Raw genomic sequence first — 21,453 nt, 5'->3', positions numbered from 1 at the left:
AGTCTGAGGGGGCGGGGCCATGCACAGAGCACTGGGTTCAGTCTGACGGGGCCATGCACAGAGCACTGGGTTCAGCCTGAGGGGGCGGGGCCATGCACAGAGCACTGGGTTCAGCCTGAGGGGGCGGGGCCATGCACAGAGCACTGGGTTCAGCCTGAGGGGGCGGGGCCCTGCACAGAGCACTGGGTTCAGCCTGAGGGGGCGGGGCCCTGCACAGAGCACTGGGTTCAGCCTGAGGGGGCGGGGCCATGCACAGAGCACTGTGTTCAGTCTAAAGGGGCGGGGCCATGCACAGAGCACTGTGTTCAGTCTAAAGGGGCGGGGCCATGCACAGAGCACTGTGTTCAGTCTAAAGGGGCGGGGCCATGCACAGAGCACTGTGTTCAGTCTGAAGGGGCGGGGCCATGCACAGATCACTGTGTTCAGTTTGAAGGGGCGGGGCCATGCACAGATCACTCTGTTCAGTCTGAAGGGGCGGGGCCATGCACAGATCACTCTGTTCAGTCTGAAGGGGCGGGACCATGCACAGAGCACTGTGTTCAGTCTGAAGGGACGGGACCATGCACAGAGCACTGTGTTCATTGTGAGGGGGCGGGGCCATGCACAGAGCACTGTGTTCAGTATGAGGAGGTGAGGCCATGTACATACCAGGCTTATTAAACTGAATACTGTATAGTGTTCCTAGAGTCCAGCAGCCTCTGCTCTTGTTGGTAAACAGCAGACACCTTAGAGCAAGTACAGAAGGGTCTTTTAACAGGCAGAACAGTCGCTCATACTACGCTACCTCCAATTATATTATTTTGACAGTACTAGTTTTGGCATTAATTATACTGTGATAACTTCTGAAGGTGTTGGGTTTTAATATAGTGTGATGACAGATTAATACAGTAGATGTGGAGTTTAAAAATATAGGTTTATTTAATCCTCTGAATTCAATCAAACAGTTGGTGTCACAATTTGAATTACAGAGCACATTAGGATTTAGAGTTGGACTTAGTATAGGGTTGATTTCCGGAGGGGCTCCAGTGAACATTTGAAGAAAAAAATCAAATTTTTTAATTTTTTTAATATTACAAATAGTAGGATTTTTTTATTCATATGTTGAGATTGAAAGAGAACGGTCCATAAAATTAACCCTTGGGCTGAAGTTGCTGGTAATTTTGCCACCTAGCAATGTATCTATACTGCAGCTTTTGTCACTGTAAGCATAGTTCTCTATTGTGCATTAAGCATGGGACTGGCAAGCTGGCAGAGATAGCTAGCTATAATAGGTAGATTTGATAGATAAGATGAATACATGCCAGTCCCACAGAAAACAAAAACAGACAGAGCCATAAAACTCTGGCAAAAAGCCCCCACTATGCTATAAACGACATTCTTACACAATTACTGTACATCTGTTCTCCATCTTACCTGTTGCACTGGCTCAATGCTCAGGCTCACACAACGATCAAATGATGCTCTGTTGCTATGGCTTCGATTTGGAACTATTTTTAACGGTGTCCAGTTAGAATTCTAAAAAAATTCATTGAAACAACTTAAACTTTAAACAGGCAACATTTGTTAAATTTTCAAGAGAGCAGTTTAAAATCCCCCTATCTAAAGTAAGGAAGTTTAGCGTCTGCAGACAGTACATATTAAGCTAAAATTAGACCTATGGGATAAAAGAGGACCTATGTATCGGTCTGGTAAACGTCAGAGAGAGAGGTGGTAGCAGCGACCATAATCCAAAGTAATGGAAACCCAATCCCTTTTTAAGGCAGCCTTTCATTCGAGAGCAGTAAATTAATTTGGGCTTCAGCAGGAAACAAACATCCCTTGGGAAAATTGTACTATTCCATTGATTTACATAAAACGTGTTACTAAAGACCCTTCCTGCTCCTTGCTGCCCTTGCTCCTTGCAGACCCTTCCTGTTCCTTCTCCTTTCTGCTCCTTCTCTACCTTCCTGCTCCTTGCTGACTCTTCATTTAGGCTGCCCCCCCCCCCCATGCCTCACTTCCACTTCCCTAATCTACAGGCTGCCCCCCATGCCTCACTTCCCTAATCTATAGCCTGCCCCCCATGCCTCACTCCCCTTATCTACAGGCTGCCCTCCCCCATGCCTCACTCCCCTTATCTACAGGCTGCCCTCCCCCATGCCTCACTCCCCTAATCTACAGGCTGCCCTCCCCCCCGCCTCACTCCCCTAATCTACAGGCTGCCCCCCCCCCGCCTCACTCCCCTAATCTACAGGCTGCCCCCCCGCCTCACTCCCCTAATCTACAGGCTGCCCCCCCGCCTCACTCCCCTAATCTACAGGCTGCCCCCCCGCCTCACTCCCCTAATCTACAGGCTGCCCCCCCGCCTCACTCCCCTAATCTACAGGCTGCCCCCCCGCCTCACTCCCCTAATCTACAGGCTGCCCCCCCGCCTCACTCCCCTAATCTACAGGCTGCCCCCCCGCCTCACTCCCCTAATCTACAGGCTGCCCCCCCCCCCCCCCCCCGCCTCACTCCCCTAATCTACAGGCTTCCCCCCTCACATCTGACAAACACACATGTTCAGATATGTTTGATTAAAATGAAAGGATGACGGTAAAAATTAACATTTTTGATTTCTGCTGCAAATCTCTTCAAATTAATTTCTCTAATTTGTGCCTTGTACTTCACAACCATGGCATTTCTGCATGTGTACTCTAGGTGGTGTCATATTACAGATTGTCACATAACTTCTTGGCATTTGACTTGTATCCTCTCATCACACAGGTATGCTTTGCTTTGGGGCAGCTGACAGGGGCTCGAGCCACTAGTTGGGTACATACAAATCCAAGGCCAGATTCTGGCCATGGTTAGTAATGAGCACTTTTTGGCACAGCATTCTCAAGTGTCCCCCAATCTCACCCCCTTCCGGAAACAAAAGTTTACTGTTTGACTAAAATAAAAATTGTTGCGTCTATACACACACATAGATTGTTTGGATTGTGTGGCACGTGTGTGTATGTCTGAGTGCATGTCTATGTGTGTATGTACATCTGTGTATATGTGTCAATGTGTATAACCCTGTTAGTGCTGAGACAGTTGTCACACATTCACTACCAACCTCTTCATCATCATCTTTGGGTGTGTGACTGGCACCTCTATCTTTCTCCTCTTTATTGTCTTTTACCAGCAGCTCACAGTTATCTTCTTCACCTGTTGCTTCCACTACAAACCCCATCTGATACATAAATCTGTTTTTCATCATGCAGGACAGAATTGTGAGCTGTCAGAGTATTGTTAAGGATGTTTCAATGATTTATAACATAAAAGAAATATACATCAGCTAACAAAATAGATCAAAATCAAACTTTCTAGTTATCACATTTTCTGACAAGATTACATTTGCTCAGTCCTAACTTTATATAACTTGATTTTGTTTGATCAGTGAGAACAGTGTTTACTGCCTTTCTTAATCTTTTCAGTGCTCAAACATTGGGAAAGAAAAATACACACACACACACACACACTTAACCGAACTTAATTGGAACATATTGGGTAGGTGGGTGTGGAAAGGGAATACATGGCTGTATAGCCAATTAGTTCATCAACTTGAAAGTGACTATAATATGCCCTACACAATGCTGAAAATTTTAAAATGATTATATGAACTACCATATGGCACAGCATTCATCCCAACGCATCCTTTCAAAAGAACAAACCAGCGGAAGCAGCTGTGTTTTAACCAAAGCACAATCTACATGGAGTGACAGGAAGAGATACATTGGAAAAAATAAGTGCAAATTTTACAACAAACAGCAGAGCTGGAAAACTAGTTGGATTGGAGAACATTTCCAGGGATTTTGTAAAATTAGTATTTTAATGAAAATTAGTGTTCTAAGCAGAGACAGCAATGGTACATGATATATCTATATTAACCCCTCAAGGACACATGTTGGGTTTTTATTTCTGAAGTTGAGTCCTTAAGGGATTCATCCTTTTTAGAATCTCTGTTTGCACTGTTCAATTAGTCCTCTGCTGCCTTAATTCATAAAAAACACTATACCAAGCTAAATGAAAGAATGGCAGTAATAAGGTCATCACACCCAGCCAGCCATACTTACTTTACAGTAATCCTAGCATACTTAAACTGCTATTTAGAAGGAATTATGAAATAAGATTTCCAGGTTCAATCCCAAAGGCAAAATAAAAGGACTTGATACACAGATATTTTATAGAAAAATATGTTTTTTATTTGTCATTAACTATGCTGTTCTGACAATCGAAATTGCAAATTTTAGGCCTAAATTGCCAAGTTGGAAAATAATTCTTCAACTCTGTTATTCTCCCAAATCTATAATTTAGGATAAAACTTGCAATTCCCTCGTCAATGCACCATAGTTCCTATATTGAATATATGTGACTCAAGCTTGTCTTCAGATTAATCTAATCTAAAGTTACGCTGTTCAGATGATGAGGAGCCAACTGACAGACTGCATGGAGTCAGGACAACGGTCTCTCCATAGAAAATGCAAAAATGATTGCAGGTTCTAGCATATAGTTTACCTTCATCTCTTTGGAACCTCAACCAGAAGCTAGCTGAGGTCAAGCTGGCCAAGAGTGATAGAAGTAAAAGTCCAATGTCTTGCTACTGAACCTTGCTGAATTGTAGTTCAGTTACCGGTTAGCTAACCCTGACCTAACCTTACTGTACCGTGGTATAAAGGCTGGACTGTCACAGATATAAAATACATTTAAAAAAAAAAAAAAGGATACAGCAATATCCATGGCGGCTGAACCTATGAAGATAAGGAACCAAGGTGCTGCTCTTAGAAAATATTCCGGATGGCGGTTGTGAGACATAATTGCTGCCGTGTACATAATGCTGGCCATCGCGGAGAAGAAGACCGCCCAGATATGCACAACAGAAAACACCATACCTCTGCACTGGAAATACAATTACCATAGTTATTATCCAATAAAGAGAAAGGGATAAAGGACAAAAAAAGATACCAAGTGAGAAATTCTGTATAATTTGCTACTCATTAGTGATTGTTAGCATGTGATACAACAAGGGTTCTTGTGCGACATGGAGCACAGGTGTATCCTATCTTACCTGTGGCCCCTAGAGCAGGAAATTATATATATTAGTTATATCTTCCATGGTTTATGTGAGCCAATGATAACCTACATTCTCTAACATTCAATAAAATTATTGGAAAATTTCAGGTATCAGACTTTCTATATTTGCATCTGTCAACTCTTTAAATGGCTATTTCAAACACCGTGACCACAAATACATGAGAATTTTGACTCCATGCCTGGAGTCTGTATGTGCAGCGTTTCACTGTAAAATGCTGCATAGATTGAGTTTAACCCCTTGACTCCACCTCCAGCAACAGAAGTTACGGGGCTCGCTAATGTCAATTTTGTTTTGCAAAGTTCCCATTTATTGGCTGATGCTCTCAGTCAATGAATGGCGACTAGATCAGCTACCTACTTCTGCAGGTCTGCAGAGGCAGGAAGATAGTCACCACAGCAGAAGGATGTCTCGGAGCCCCACTGGGACCCAGGTAAGAAAGTAACCGGCAAACAAACAGTTTGTTCCATTACCAAGCTAGGGTACTCCTGGCATCTTAAATGCTACAGTGGGCTGTAGAGGTTATGATGCTTGCGGTAACCCTTTAATGACTTTATGATTTTTGATAATTTTCTCAAATAGGCATTTTATTTCTACAAGATATATTCTTAGTGATATCTTCACATAAAGAATTTTAAAGGTGGCACATGAACTTCTGTTAAAATCAGAGGGAATTTTTTTTTTAATGTGGCGTAAGGGTTGTTAAAAGTTGAGATGTTTTTCCAGCTTCAAAAGTTATTCAGAGAACGTTTTAATAATTTTACAAATTTGCCTGAAGCAGACATGTTCTGAACAAAATGTCATTAGAGATGTCTGGAAAAACCTGAACATGAGTCAATGACACTAGAATTGCCTTGAGTGAAACTGTTAAGTAACTGCAATTTACTGTTAACTCATTGATTATCTGTTTTAAGGACAACTCTTAACAGATTTATGATTGCTCACGTTTCAGGGCACTCTGGTACCAAGCAGGATAGTTACTGAACATCAGTTGAGTTCACTACTTACAAGAAGCTATTTTAGTCACTGAGTTGTTTAGTTTTTTCCCATTTTTTTTCTTAAATACATTTTTTATTCCCCAATTAAAAAAACAAAACTTTTCTTTCATCAAAGTCAGTGTTCACCTAATAAAACATTTTCATATCAACATCTGGAAAAGGAAACAAACAAAAACCCTAGTGAAATGCAGAAAGCTAGTTAAAATAAGATAGCTAGTTGACACAAGAATTCCCTGAGGCACTACATATTCAGTGTTTGCTATAGACTACCACGTTTTATTGTTAAATACTCACTACTTTTGTGATGACAGGCACCCGTACTGTCCATGACACAATTACAGCAATTATTCCAAGTGTGAATCCTACAATGTCTGTACTCTCCTGAAAGAGATAGAATACAGGGTATTGGATATAAGCATCTAATACAGTACAGCAGGGCCGCCATCAGGAGGTGACAACCATAACAGTTGTCACGGGCCCGGCGGCCCTGGGGGGCCCGGCCGCCCGGGCCCCACGTGTGGGGCCCATCGGGTGGCCCACACAATTAGGGCCACCTGATGAGCCCCCTCCTTCAGGGGCCCGTTCAGCGCTGTGGCTGTTGTATCGCGCGACCGGGCCCCTTTATTTAAAAAAAAAAAAAAAAAAAAAGCAGCCGCAAGTGCTGCTGAGCTCACTCCGCGCGGGAGGAGCACGCGCGTGCCCAGCCGTGAAGAGGGAGAGCCAGGCAGTGAAGAGGGAGCAGCGCCGACTCCCATCATCCCCAGCCACCCTCCTGCAAAGAAAAGGTAAGAGACAGGAGGGTGGCTGGAAAATGAGCTGTGTGTGTGCATGTATGTATGTCTGTGTCTGTATGCATGTATGTCTGTCTGTCTGTCTGTCTGTGTATGTCTGTCTGTATGCATGCATGTCTATGTATGTATGTATGTATGTATGTATGTATGTCTGTCTGTCTGTCTGTGTATGTCTGTCTGTATGTCTATGTATGTATGTCTGTATGCATGTATGTCTATGTATGTCTGTATGTATGTATGTATGTGTCTTTATGTCCTCTTGCATGTGTGTCTGTATGTGTCTGTCTGTCACTATGTATGCCTGTGTGTATGTCTCAGTATGTATGCCTGTATGCGTGTATGTCTGTTTCAGTATGTGTGTCTGTTAGTATGTATCTGTGTCCTTTTGTATCAGTGTGTGTGTTTGTGTCTGTGTGTGGACCCAGTGGGCGGTTTTTGGAGGCGGGCCCCAGGGGGCCCAGACCCTGAGCTGAGTTAGGGGCCCCATAATTTCTGGTGGCGGCCCTGCAGTACAGGCATATATAATACCTTGTACGCACCTTGCTTCTAACTGCATTGTTCCTGACACAGTGAAGGTTGTTTTCCTGCTAATTTATAACAGGAGGGGTTGGGGGGAGGGGAGGGGGAATGAACTTGCATCTTTACATGGAATAGTGAGAAGAAGAGAAGGGAGCACTTACCAGGTAAGTAAATAAATTGTGTAAAATTGCCAAAGTAAAATTGTCCATAATATATTAATAAATGGTGTGAAGAATTAAAAAAAAAAAAAAGGAATAAATCCCATATGTGATGAGGAAGCACTTTGGAACCAAGAAGTACATTCCATTTGTGAAAACACTTACACTATTTTGCGTCACTTCTAAGATCATAATATTTTGTTAAATCTCCTACAATGTTCTTCAGTGTGACAGTCAGAGCTGATTGGCTGGGTGTACTCTGATGCTGTGAGTGCTCACTCTCCTACTGATGAGTGATCATGTGGCAGCAAGTGAAATAAAACCTGTTTATCTGCAAAATGCCAAGCTTTGTGACATTCACCATGCCAAATTCTAACTCCTGCAAGCAGCCTGCAATCCTAAAAATGTAGGCAGGAAGTGGATCCAATTTTCTTGATGTATGATATAAATATGCAAAAATATTGCATATGCTCAACCAATCAGGAGCTTGTGTTTCTGGCCTGTACAATCTGATTATATCCCATAGCCCTAAATCCTGTAAAGGATTATGGAAAACAGTGTAGGCACAGGGGAATTGCCATTCAGGAGAGTAACATATGAAACACATGGATAGACTTGTGTTGCACTGAAATAAGTGACAGAACAGAAGGTGCTATGGTGTTTAGAGTAAGTGTTTGTACACACAGTACTGAATATGTTGAGACCATTGACAAATATCTGAGTTTCTAAATCTCACATACTTTGAATGAATGTTTCGTGCCGATTGATCTACATTTTCAATAGCAATTTAAAAAAAAAACAAAAAAAAAAAACCAAAACCAATGTTTTTGGCATTAGTACATTGAAAATTCCCCGAACATAGATTAGCAAACGACTAGGGCTTATATTACGAGCATCTCCCGAAAATAAGCTCCAATATTAACATGAACAGAAACTCAAAAGACACAAAGTGGGGGCTGAAAGACATGACTGCTGACCCTCTCCCTTTTTATCTTCCGTTACCCTTCCCCCCAATAAAACACAGACAACCAAATTGTGGGTAAGGGCAACGGCCACAGCTTTTATTATTAAGCCAGCATAATTTAAACCAACTGTCAGCTGCTGGGTTTTCCCAGCAGACAGCTAACACAACAAATCTTCCAGAGCCTCTTCAGCCTGAAGTCCGTCCTCAACCAGACCAGGCTGCGACTCCCCAAGCCCGTCCGGGCACTGCTCTCAGTTCCACTTGCTGGCGAAGGACAAACCGCAGCTGTGACAAAAGAAACAGAAAAGAAAACACACCAAACACAACACATATAACCATAACATATCCCGTGTTCACACCAACCCAGGGAGGGTGGGCGGGAAACAGCACTGCTAGGTTCCCTCAGCGTGCTCTCCAGTGGTCTGGTAAGTATTTCCCAGTGACCCCGGTCCAAGTTCATCCCAAACATTGTATCAATTTTTGTCACCATGGCAACCTCTCCGGGCAGCAGTCATGCTCCCCCTCCTTATCCACTCCGGGGGTTGGCCTTGACTGCTGACCCTCTCCCTTTTTATCTTCCGTTACCCTTCCCCCCAATAAAACACAGACAACCAAATTGTGGGTAAGGGCAACGGCCACAGCTTTTATTATTAAGCCAGCATAATTTAAACCAACTGTCAGCTGCTGGGTTTTCCCAGCAGACAGCTAACACAACAAATCTTCCAGAGCCTCTTCAGCCTGAAGTCCGTCCTCAACCAGACCAGGCTGCGACTCCCCAAGCCCGTCCGGGCACTGCTCTCAGTTCCACTTGCTGGCGAAGGACAAACCGCCACCGCAGCCTCTCCCCTATCCCTGGAGAGGACTGCGTCCCCCCGAAGCCAGCGCCTGTTCAATGGCTGACTGTAACCCCAAATTAAATATATCCAGCCCAATTTCGTTTAGGTGGACCCCATCAGCCCTCATTATGTTTGCGTTGTTCCCTTCCAGCTCCACATGACGTGCCACAAAGCCACCCAGCCTACGCACAAAACGTGAAATCGTCATGTTGAAACGACGCCTGCCGCGCTCCACCGCCCTGGCGTGTGGCAGCGCCCCCCAAGCCGGTCGAGGAATAACTTCGGACCACACCAGTGTGACCTCGCTGAAAAGCGCCATACAGCGGGCCAAGTCGTGCTTGCACGCGTAAATTAAATCCACAGCTCGGCACCGTCCCAAGTCATTACCCCCGGCATGAAGTACCAGAACCACTGACCCGGTCACGAAGCGCCGGAGCGCGACGCACTCCGGATACACTTGGTGCCACTCCAAACCCCGTATCCCCCGCCATCGAACCCTAACCTGCTCATGCGGGAGCCCTAGATTCCGGCCGTATGGTCTGTGCTCAGCGCGCCTAGCCGCCCAATAAATAAAGGAGTGACCGATGATCCAAACATACCGGGGGGAACCTGTGAAGAAAACAACACATCATAACTACCAACAGACTATAACAGATGAGGACGTATATACAGTTGAAACCTGCGAGAATCCCATCGACCCATGCGCTGAATTGCAGCATCGGACAACCCTACCTGTCGCGCCTGAGTTGCTGCACCAATCCGGAAGGAGTGGGGAGAATATCCCTTATCCTCTATGCCCAAAGCCCGCAAACTAGTCTTAAAAACACTGGAGAACTGAGACCGGGTTAAGACTGACCCATCTGCGTGAAGCAAAAAGGACTCTGCAGCCTCCGGCCGTAATCGCGCGTATTGACCTACCAGCGCCACAGGACACCACCTACCCCCAGTAGCACCAATGCTAACCGACCTCCCCCGACCTAACTGATCTGTTTTGGACTTCCGAATGAAAACCTCCACTCCACTCTGCCCTATGCGAACGTCCCCCCTTCGAAGAGATGCCAGAGCCCTAGCCGACGCGGCCACCAACTCACCTATCCGCAGCGCAGCGTAAAAACACAGAGAAAAGGCTACCCTGAAGAGCAGCGCCTCGAAGGGGGAGAAGCACACCGCAGAGAGAACCCCACAGAGATCATCCAATAAGTGGACGGACACCGGCCGTCTACAATCAGGAACCCTTTCTCTTCTCCATCCCCGAAGAACCCTCTGGACCACGAACTCTTTTGAAAGGTCCTCCCACCCCATACAACGCATCAGGAAAGAAAGAGCCCCTAAACTGCGTTCCACCGATGACACCGAAGCTGCGCGCTCCCGTAAGGAGGACATGAAAGCCAAAGTAGACAGCAACCTACCCTCAGAGGAGTACAAACCGAACTCTCTCGCAAAGACCAGCCACCGATCCCACACTGCCCGATAGGCAGACCACGAAGCGGGAGCCAGCGATCTCCTGAACAGGTCTGCTAGGTTCCGAAATCGAGGGTCCATAAGCACGTGGGACATACCAGACCGGCTTCCTCGGCTCCTGGAGCGACCTCCCGAAAACGATCCCACTGAAAGCGAGAAAGAGAGTCGGCAATGACATTAGACACTCCGGGAACATGGATTGCTCGGAACCAAATGTTAAATTCCAAACAACGCAGAACCAACCGGCGTAACAAAGCCAATACTGGAACCGAGCCAGATGATAAACGATTCACCACATGGACCACGCTCATGTTGTCCGTGCGGAAAACCACCTGCCTGTTCGCAAGCTCCTCCCCCCATAATTCCACTGCTACCACAATAGGGAAAAGCTCGAGAAAAGTCAAGTTACGTATCAGGTCCGCCTCGCGCCATGCAGCAGGCCAAGGCTCCGCACACCAACGTCCCCGAAAAAATGCCCCGAAGCCCAGGGAGCCGGAGGCATCCGTAAACAACTCCAGGGCCACGTTAGATATCGCTTCTCGACGCCAAATTGTCCGACCATTGTACCCTGCGAGGAACTCACTCCAGACATTCAAATCGTCCTTGAGCCGCTTGGTGACCCGAATAAAATGATGGGGAAGGCTAATGCCGACAGTAGCCAGAGACAGCCGTCTACAAAACACCCGACCCATAGGCATGATCCGACATGCAAAGTTCAAGTGGCCCAACAGGGATTGCATCTGACGAAGCTGCACCTTCCGCGCACCCTTCACCCGATCAACCATGGTCGTAAGGGTCCCCAATTTATCACTGGGCAAACGAAAGACCAAACCGATGGAGTCAATCTCTATACCCAGGAAGGAAATAACCGCCTTCGGGCCCTCTGTCTTGTCCTCTGCCACTGGAACCCCTAAATCTCGCATAACTGCCTTAAACTGTCCCAACAAGAATTCACATTGCGAAGAGTGACCCGGACCGACGAACAGAAAATCGTCAAGATAATGCAAGAGGGAAGAAAAACCTGACACCTCCGATATGATCCATTCCAGCAATGAGCTAAAAACTTCAAAATAATAACAAGAAATCGAGCAACCCATGGGGAGGCACATATCGTAGAAAAATTCCCCCTGAAACTGACATCCCAACAAATGAAAACAGGAAGGGTGAACTGGGAGCAACCGAAAGGCCGATTGAATATCAGACTTAGCCATCAGGGCCATAGGCCCTGCTTCCCGAACGAGATCCAGAGCCCGATCAAAAGAAGCATATCGGACCCGACTATCCTCCTTCGCAATCCCGTCATTAACCGAAGCCCCCGCTGGAAAAGACAGGTGATGAATCAGCCGAAACACCCCCGGATCCTTCTTAGGAACGAGGCCCAATGGGGACACCCGCAAATTATCAAACGGAGGAAAGGAAAACGGACCCGCCATCCGTCCCAAGTCCACTTCTTTTTGCAGCTTAGCCGCCAGAATCCCTTCCCTACCCCGAATCGATGACAAATTGTGCGCAAACGACGCCTCCCCAGACGGAGTAAATGGGATCCTAAAACCGTCGGTGAAACCTTCCCAAAGCACCCGCGCATCTCTATGCCTGGGGTACCGTGCGAGCCACGGAAGCAGTTTTTCCGCCCGTACCGGGGTCCTCCCCCCGAGGAGCGTCATCCTTAGATGCCGTCCTGGGGAGGGGTTTTCCTCTTCTAAAACACCGAACCGCCGGGTGAGCCCCACCACAGTGGGAACACTCATGTTTAAATCGACAACTGTTGTACCACCTGCACTGACTCTCATTGAAGAGCCAGCAGATGCCCTTCTTGATCCCGGCCGACGCTCCACCAGGAGCGCCGGCGGCCGAAGGAAAGGACGATGAGGCTGGACGGCACGGGGTCATGAGAAGTAACCAAAGGTTACCATCTTGCATTCCAAAATGCATGTGTGGTCGAACCGCCATTTTTTGTCTAAATTGCTGGTCGTATTTAAACCAGCATTGACCCCCATAAACTTTATAAGCCCCCCAGATTAAATCCAAATAAGAAAACAAAGACGGGGCCCGCTCTGGAAACCTCGTCGACAAAATACTAGCGTAAGTTGCAAATCCTTGCAACCAATTACCGAAGGTACGGGGGAGCTCCTTACCTTTTCCAATCTCCGTCGCCTCACCACGTCGCGGTCTATCCGCAGATTCCCTATCAAAAGGGACTAACGATATGAGGTCCACATACTCACCCTTCAATATTTTCTCCTTCACCTCCAGCGACACATGCATCCCCAGGGGGGCTATGTCACACACCGGCCCCCCTGCAGTACCCTCCATAGAACCCAACGGAGGGGGCCCCGTGGGAAGTGAAGCGTCCTGCGCAGTTAAGCCAACCTGCCCTAAGCGATCTAATACTAAGCGCAGCAATTTTATGACTTCCCCAGTATTCCCTTGTTCCAGCCCAGAGACCTCCTCTGTCCCTAACCAAGCGCGTGCGCACTCCAACTCACGGTTCTGGAGCAGGGGTCTCTCCATCAGCTCCACATCCGATCCATCCGTCAATACAGGTCCTGTGGCCAGCCTGCCAGCCTGCCCTCCAGGGGGCTGGCGGCTCACCCCCATGGTAGCTCCAGATCTTCTGGGGTGGGTGTGTGGAGGGGAATCCTGCGTCCCTCCCTCCTCTGTGGCTGCAGAAGCACGTTCAGGTCTCCTGGGGTGATGAAGAAGAGGGGAATCCTGCGTCCCTCTCCTCTCCCTGGTGGTCCCAAGATGCCCTGGCGAGTTCCTCCGCCGGCCTGCCTGCACCCGCTGGCCATCTCCACTTTCGGGGGGCCAGCGGTGCTCCGTTCCGGAATCCCCGGATCCATCTTCACCCGGACTTCCGGGTTCGGCAGTGGCCTGTGACGTCTGCGCTCCTTGACCCGCAGACGTCACGTACGCGCCACCGGCGTTCCGGCGTGCGGCGCCCCGCCTCTTCCGGCGTGCGGCCGCACGCCCTGACGTCACATCCGCTGCAGCCGGAAGAGAAAGGTGAGGACTGCGCGACCTCACCTCTCCCACAGCGCCATCTTGGGATCCGCCATCTTGATGGCCAGGCCCCGACCGGGCCATCCGACGCGTGGAACACCTCTCCCCGCTCCTTCTTCTTCCGGAAACCGGATTCCTCCGCAGGGGGCCAGCCTCACTCGGCCCTGGACTGGTAGTAGTTGGTGGCACAGCCCTGGCTCTCCTCACCGGACTGGGAGACAATCTGGATGGCGGCCTGGAACGGCGGGTACGACGTCCTCTGGTGGGCCCCGACCCCTCTTGAGACTCCTGGGTGTTTTGGACGCTGTGAAGCAGTGCAGCATAGGACTCTGCGCCGTGTGTCCTCTGAAAGGCCTGCAAAATCGTGAGTAGAGCCTCTCTGGGCATGTCAGGGACATGAGCCATGATGTTAGGTTATTAACTGCAGTGGCAAAATTCTGGAACAGCAGTTTTAAAACAGTAACAGCAGTTTTTCTTTTTTAAGGTGACCAGAAACAGCACTGCTAGGTTCCCTCAGCGTGCTCTCCAGTGGTCTGGTAAGTATTTCCCAGTGACCCCGGTCCAAGTTCATCCCAAACATTGTATCAATTTTTGTCACCATGGCAACCTCTCCGGGCAGCAGTCATGCTCCCCCTCCTTATCCACTCCGGGGGTTGGCCTTGACTGAATGAGGGAGAAAAACACCAGGGTGCAAATAATGTAATCCAAATTAAAGGGAAAACATGTTTCTCTAAAATAGGTATGCGTAAAAAAAAAACAACAATGAATAAAACTCATCCCTACCTTTAATATATGACATAATCCTTCAGCCATATACATGCAACTTGGGTCAGACAGTGTTTGAAAACAGACAGTCTGTAGTCTTTCCTGATTTACTCCCTGTACAGAAACGGAGTAATATAGCGACTGTCATTTAGAAAAAACATGTAAACACTCTCTGACCCTAAGTGCATGTACATGGCTGAGGATCCTGTCATCATATACTACAGGTAGGGATGGGTTTTTATTAATTTTTACATAGATTTCATAAAAAAAAAAAAAAAAAAAAACTAATTCCATTTAAAGGATTATTACGTTAAAAATACTTTTCAGGTGACAGTTGTGCTTAGTTGCAATCAAGTGCCTAATTATCAATCGCTCTTCATAACGTATAAAAATAGGTTAGAATATTTTGCAAAATTAAGTATTTTAAATTACCTGTAAAACGGTCCCAAGCAAACGCCTTTGATTAGTGTGAGTTACTTCACCATACGTATATCTGTTTGGGCTAAAAGAGTAACACCCAACGCCGACAAATAAATAAATTGAGAGAGCAGAAAGTATGGCTTTGTGCCTTTTTCTTTTTATAGAATTCTTCTGATCTATAAAAAATATATATATATTTTAAATTATAGGATACAGGTCTTTATCTACATAAGCTTATTGTTTTATCTTTAAAGCTTAGTAAACACAAAATTCATGTCAAGATACATAGTCTTTACACAATACAAACGTCTTTTTAATTGTGTGCAAATTACACACGAGTCTACAATGGAAGAATTCTAAAAACAAACATGGTGGATAACTGTCCTGTTTTGGACAATTAATATATGTCATGATGGTTAATATAGGTTCAAAACAAAAAACCTACCCGTGTACTATCCCAAACAGCAATGCACATTTAAATAACAGAGGTCTTAGAAACACTGCAATGGCCATTAAAGTTAATCTGTCACTTCAGGCCAAACATTTAGGTGAGACAAAGCACTAACACACAAAACAAAATGAGCCCCAAAACTGTACAATGAAAGATAATCACATTGCATTAGCTTCAAGGATACAGCTTCTGCAGGATACAGTAAGTGACTAAAACCTCCCATTGTTTTCAATGGAAGTGCTGTACATAGTCAATAAACTACAGCTCAGTCCCTACATGTTATTTATTTTTTATTAATTTTTGGGAGTGGGGGTGTGTGAATGCAACAGCACATGCGTGAGAGCTCTCATAGATATCTATTAGAGATACTGTGCAAGTCATTTGTACATGTCTTCCTGACAGCCACTAGAGGTGCTTCTGTATTTGATTGGATGACTGGCAACATATTGCTGTGCATGCATTCTCATCCCCAATGCTACTCCTGGAGAAGCATTGGATTGGACGAGATGGTGTGTGGCATCAGCAGGGCTACTTACATCTATGGAGGAGGAGCTGGAAGCTGCAGTGAAGGAGTCTAAGGGTTGGAAATGAGACAAGTTGGCTATATTTAACATCAATTTCACAGAGCAAAGGGGTTGGACAGTGATCACATCGACAGAAGGGAACCAATGGATGGTCCCAAAATGATGATTGTTATTTTCAGGACTTTAGGTTCCCCTTCAAGTAACTAATTGCTCCCTGAATCTGTAGTGCAAACTCAGGCAGGTTAACAGCAGCTACTGGGTAATTCAATCTCTAGAGACAGAAGACATTTTCTGGAGTCTTATATAATCTTAATACAGTATTTATTACATGTTTACATTCAAATGCAAATAAACCCACTGAAACCTGGCTAACATAACAACAACCCTAAAATATTTTTAACCACACTGTGGACCTTGGTGTTGCTAATCTTGTAAATCAATCATAAAATACAGAGATGAACCATTACACATAGCTACATACCAGATCTGGATCTGTGTTTAGAATGGCAGACAGGGAAGAGAGTTAACATAAAATGTACAACATCTGCTGCTGCCATATAACTCCCAGTGATCACCTTGAAGACAAATCAATCAATTAATACAAATGACAATTAAGTATCTGTGTTTCATTTACAGCCATAAATTCATAGTAAAAAATTAAATTCCTTTTGGCTCTGTGTTATATTGGTGCATATAGCCAAACAATGGGAAGATACGTAATATCTGCTGTTTCCAAACAGATTGTGACTTCAACCATTTTCAGTGACATTAGAAATTAAGGAGGGGTGACATTATACATAATTTACCAGCTTTTGAAAAAAAATGAAATTGTTGCTCAAGGCAGACAGGCACCAGTAGGGAGTTGCCTTCTGAGCCTTTAGATAAATCTAAACGTGATGATGTCATAATGGCTCCAATGGCTAAAGAAGTCACCAAAACAACTGGCTTATCAGAGAGCAGGAGATAGAAATCTGCACTAGAATGTCAGATTTGAACCCAAGGCCCAAGCCCAGGAAAAAGGAATTCAATTAAGACTAAGTATGCAAGTGGCATATATACGTAGTTATAAGATGTATCTGCTAGCTCTATAAATGCTGTCTTCGTTCCACGGCTCCTACTGAGGGACAGCACTGAGGAAAATAGATGATAAAACAATGAAATGTTAATATTAACCAATTCTAGAAACCTCATTAAAATTCTATTTCAAGACAGAATTACATTTTTGCAGTGCTGCACAATCAGCGGGTAATAAAACATTTACACATTTTATAGTCACCAACCAACCTTTACAATTTAGTAAAGTGAATGTTAGTGTGTGCTGGTAAAAACATATGACTTATCAGATAAAGACAAGCATGGAATAAGAAACATACCTGGATGGTTAGCTGCTTAGACAAGAGAGCTCCAATTGTATTACACATGCATCCGGAAAAGCTATAGACATGCCAGAACACAGATACATGATGAGTGGATTTTCTTTTGCATCTCAAATAGAAATGCCTGAAAGACAATGTGAAAGCCTGAACATTATTATTTACAGACAGCGATTAGATGGAGCTGGATAAAGAGCCAAGCCCCATGTCATTTTGTTATGCTAAGTTAATATACTAATACATTACTGTCCAAAAGCAAAATCACTTTACATATAGATTGAACATAAAGGGGTTTATTCACTATACTGGGAAAAGTACGGAACTGAAAGGTTTTCCAGCTTAGATATTTTTCCAACTAACCTACAGTTACAATTCCCTTTTGTTGCCTTCATAATGCATGGTTTAGTTTAGCGTGTAAATCCCTCAGGGGGGGATATCAAATTGCACAATGTAGGCAAAACGTTCTGATTTGTAAAAATAGAATCTCCATTTCAGTTTTAGTCACAGTTTGACCTATTGCCATTTTTATAATTGTTCTATTCACTGTTTAGTAAGCAAACCACTAAAGCAGGGGTGCCCAAAAGGTAGATCCAAAGATGCTGCAGAAGTACAACTCCCATGATGCTTTGCATGGCTTTAGAATGCCTTTGGAATAACAACGCATCATGAAAGCTGTAGTTTTAAAACATCTGGGGATCTATCTTTTGAGCACCCCTGTACTAAAGGGACACTCCAGATAACAAAAGCACTTTAGCTTGCTGAAAAGCTTTAGTGTCTCCAATTATGTTAGTTTAGAGAAAGTGCAGTGGCACCTTTATAAATGAACTTGGTTATGCCCCCCAAAATTGCTTCTCATATCCAGCCAGTGTTATTTATGTATCCTGCGTATGGGGGATTTTTTTAAGATTTATCAAGGCAAATATGAGCTATTCTGTTGCAATGTACAAATGTTTACAGAAAGTCTCTTGGTTTCTATGGTGATTGTTTCATATGTAGCACTTTGTCCCAGAATAGCACCCAAGTGTCCAATGTGCTTTGACAAATACAGCCCATAATACAGTATTGCTTTATGTACTCAAGGCTTGTGGAGCACACAATATATCAGCATTGTTTGCTTAATGAGGGCCAGCCAGGTAAGACTCTAGCAGGATATAATCCTCATCCACCCCTCCTGCTCACATCCAGACTTAACCCCTGCAGTACCAGTAAATCATGAAGCCCAATCAATGCTTTCAGGACAGAAAACCAGAACTCCCAAAACCAGCACTTAGCCCTGTCACCCAGCACGTGTCAGTGCCTCTTCCCCTTACATAAGTCTATGAGTGGGAGGGATACAATAGGACCCCCGGCCCTGTACCCATCCGAATAGCAGTCACAAGAAATTACATATCACCACACTTTTTTCCCCCATGATCAACTCTGCATACGTACAGTATTCCAGGAAAACTGGCTGAACAACTATTTAAAAAAAAAAGTCAGTTTACTAATCACAATAGTGATTACTATTTAAGCAAAAAAAAAAGAAAGGCTACTTTAAGCAAAAAAAGAAAGCGGACAGAAAGTTGACTCACAGGGAGATGGAGGTGAACCAGAACAGGCAGGACAGGATCCAGAGCCCGAAGGACACGCAGACTTTCTCATCAGCGAAGCAGGTGATCAGATATTCCAAGTTCCAGAGCCCTGGCCCCTCACTGGCAGTGACATTCGGGGCCACATCCATCTGCATCTGGACATGGAGCTCACCCGGTGTGTGCAGCACAGCGCGCCCTGCAGGCCAGGTGTGGGAAACACGGTGCAGCGCGCAGGCCAGGTGTATGCAGCACAGCGCACCCTGCAGGCCAGATGGCGCACTGTCGGGCTGTGTTCTGTTCTGCGAGCTTCCTGTAGTTGGGCTGTTGGTTTTACAAGGTGCGGCTGATAAGTTTGAGTTGTTGTCCTGCTGGGTTCATGCGTCTACCTGTCAGCAAAGGCTCCTTTCCTTTGTGTCCAGGAATGTCTGTGTTTATGTAACTCATGTAAATAAATATAAGTAAACGTGTTGAAACCCAAGCACGGTGTCTATACCTACAAAGAAGCAGATCACTATCTGTCATCCACACTATAAAAAGCCCTACCCTAAAACCTGGCAAATCCGGAAATTTGTTACTATAGATAAGTCAACTTCCCCCTCCTAGCAGGTCAGGCATGCATTTTATATATGGTTTATATTTCACTGACTGTAAACCTAGCGAGTTAATTTGCATTTAGAAAAATTCACTCACAGACGGGCGGTGCAAGGATTTGTGTGACAAAACACTGGATTGTAAAGATAGAGAGATACACACACCTATATGTTTATATAGCTAAATGTTTTTTATAATGACTTCTCTAACATTTATTTTTGTAATGTCAGAGGTGTTTAGATGTAAAGGGCCCTTTCTTTAAGAGATAAAGCCATTTAACTCTTATTGTACATTGCATTGGTTTTGCCATAGTGGCAGGGCCGGTGCAAGGATTTTTGCCGCCCTAGGCTATAGACACCAGAACCACTTTATTAAGCTGCAGTGTTTTGGGGACGATAGTGTCCCTTTAATGTGAGGTAAATTAGAGATTAGTGCCACGAATAATATACTAGAATGCCTACTTACAACCAGATGAGGATGAGGATGGGCTCTAGCTGCAGTCTGGCTCCAGTGGTCTGGTTTAGAACAGGCTCTCTGGAGGCTGTTTGTAACTGTGGTCACAAAAATCAATGTTCTAGGGGAACGTGAAGCAGCTCCATTTTTGGGGGCCCCTTACACAGCTCAAGGTCTGCGCCTCCGCGGCCTGACGGTGAGTATGCCCATAAGGCCCACCCAAAGAGGATCTAATGTGTGTGCTTATGGAATGTATAGTATAGGGATACCAGTTTGTGTAGGCGATGCAGTGTGTTTTTGTGTAAAGAATAGAAAGCAGTGTGTGTTTATGTGTAAGGGATGTATTATGTGTGTGAGGGATGCATTGTGTGAATCTGTGTTTGTATGTGTAAGGGATGCAAGGTGTGTGTCTGTAAGGGGTGCATTGATGGGGTAAATTGAGTGTGTGTAAAAGAAGCAGTGTGTGTGTGTGTGTGTGTAAGGGATGCATTGTGTGTTTATGTATATGTGTGCAAGGGATGCATTGTGTGTGTGTTTAATGGGTGCATTGTGTGTTTCTCTGTGTGTAAAGGAAGCATTATGTGTTTCTGTGTGTGTGTGTGTGTGTTGTAAAATAAAGAGTTTGTGGGGTAGGATAGGGGCTGAAGGGCTGTTTTTCTCTTATCCCCCCTCTTTGTATTTTTCCTACATCCTTCTAACTTCTTATGTGTCTTACTCCCCCCAGCCCCTTTGTGTGTCTCCCTCCCGAGACCCTCTTTGGTCTCTCCTTCCCTCTCTCCCTCCCCCCTGATGGTCTCTCCTTCCCTCTCTCCCTCCACCCCCCGGTGGTCTCTCATTTTCTCTCTCTCCCATCTCTCCCTCCCCAGATTGTCTCTCCTTCCCTCTCCCCTCCCTCCCCAGTTTGTCTCTCCTTCCATCTCCCCTCCCTCCCTATACTCGGGAGACTTCGTTGAACACAAATATGAGTGTTCTAAATCAGTAAAAAGTATTTCGACAATGAAATCACCAGTAAAAGTGCACTTTGTGTTAAAAAAGACAAAAATCTAAGAAAAGTGCTAACTTTGGCCAACGTTTGTGACTAAGTGGCTACTACAAAAGACTGGACATACCCCATTTTGAATACCCTGGGTTGTCTACATTTGAAAATGGTATGCCATGATGGGGTTATTTCACATTCCTGGGCTACCATATGGTCTAAAAAGGCAACAAAGGTCCAGCAAACCAATCTGGCAAACTAGATTGGGCAAGTCCAATATTGACCCTGTAACTTTCCAAAACACCATAAAACCTGTACATGGGGGGTATTGTTATACTCGGGAGACTTCGTTGAATACAAATATGAGTGTTCTAAATCAGTAAAACGTATTCCGACAATGAAATCACCAGTAAAAGTGCAGTTGTGTAAAAAAAATGCAAAAAACAAAGAAAAATGCTAACTTTGGCCAGCGTTTGTGACTAAGTGGCTACTACAAAAGACTGG

General features: G+C 45.2%; 1 protein-coding gene across 1 annotated transcript in view; it reads right to left on the bottom strand.

Annotated features, from left to right (window-relative positions):
- TMEM44 (transmembrane protein 44) overlaps positions 1–19,322 on the bottom strand; it is a 57,401-nt gene extending 38,079 nt beyond the window's left edge. Inside the window, exons 1-8 of the mRNA XM_063441069.1 lie at positions 18,930–19,322; positions 17,359–17,485; positions 16,467–16,560; positions 15,023–15,186; positions 6,388–6,474; positions 4,732–4,902; positions 3,080–3,241; positions 1,414–1,515 (exon numbers count right to left, since the gene is read on the bottom strand). Of these exons, the coding sequence (XP_063297139.1) occupies positions 1,414–1,515; positions 3,080–3,241; positions 4,732–4,902; positions 6,388–6,474; positions 15,023–15,186; positions 16,467–16,560; positions 17,359–17,485; positions 18,930–19,084 (1,062 nt within the window). The 5' untranslated portion in view covers positions 19,085–19,322. The remainder of the gene's footprint in view (positions 1–1,413; positions 1,516–3,079; positions 3,242–4,731; positions 4,903–6,387; positions 6,475–15,022; positions 15,187–16,466; positions 16,561–17,358; positions 17,486–18,929) is intronic.
- Between the last annotated feature and the right edge of the window lie 2,131 nt (positions 19,323–21,453).

The sequence above is a fragment of the Pelobates fuscus genome, chromosome 2 (genome assembly GCF_036172605.1).
Source record: "Pelobates fuscus isolate aPelFus1 chromosome 2, aPelFus1.pri, whole genome shotgun sequence".
NCBI lineage: Eukaryota > Metazoa > Chordata > Amphibia > Anura > Pelobatidae > Pelobates > Pelobates fuscus.
The sequence above is the reverse complement of the archived record's forward strand: the minus strand, read 5'-3'. Positions and strand labels throughout refer to the sequence as shown.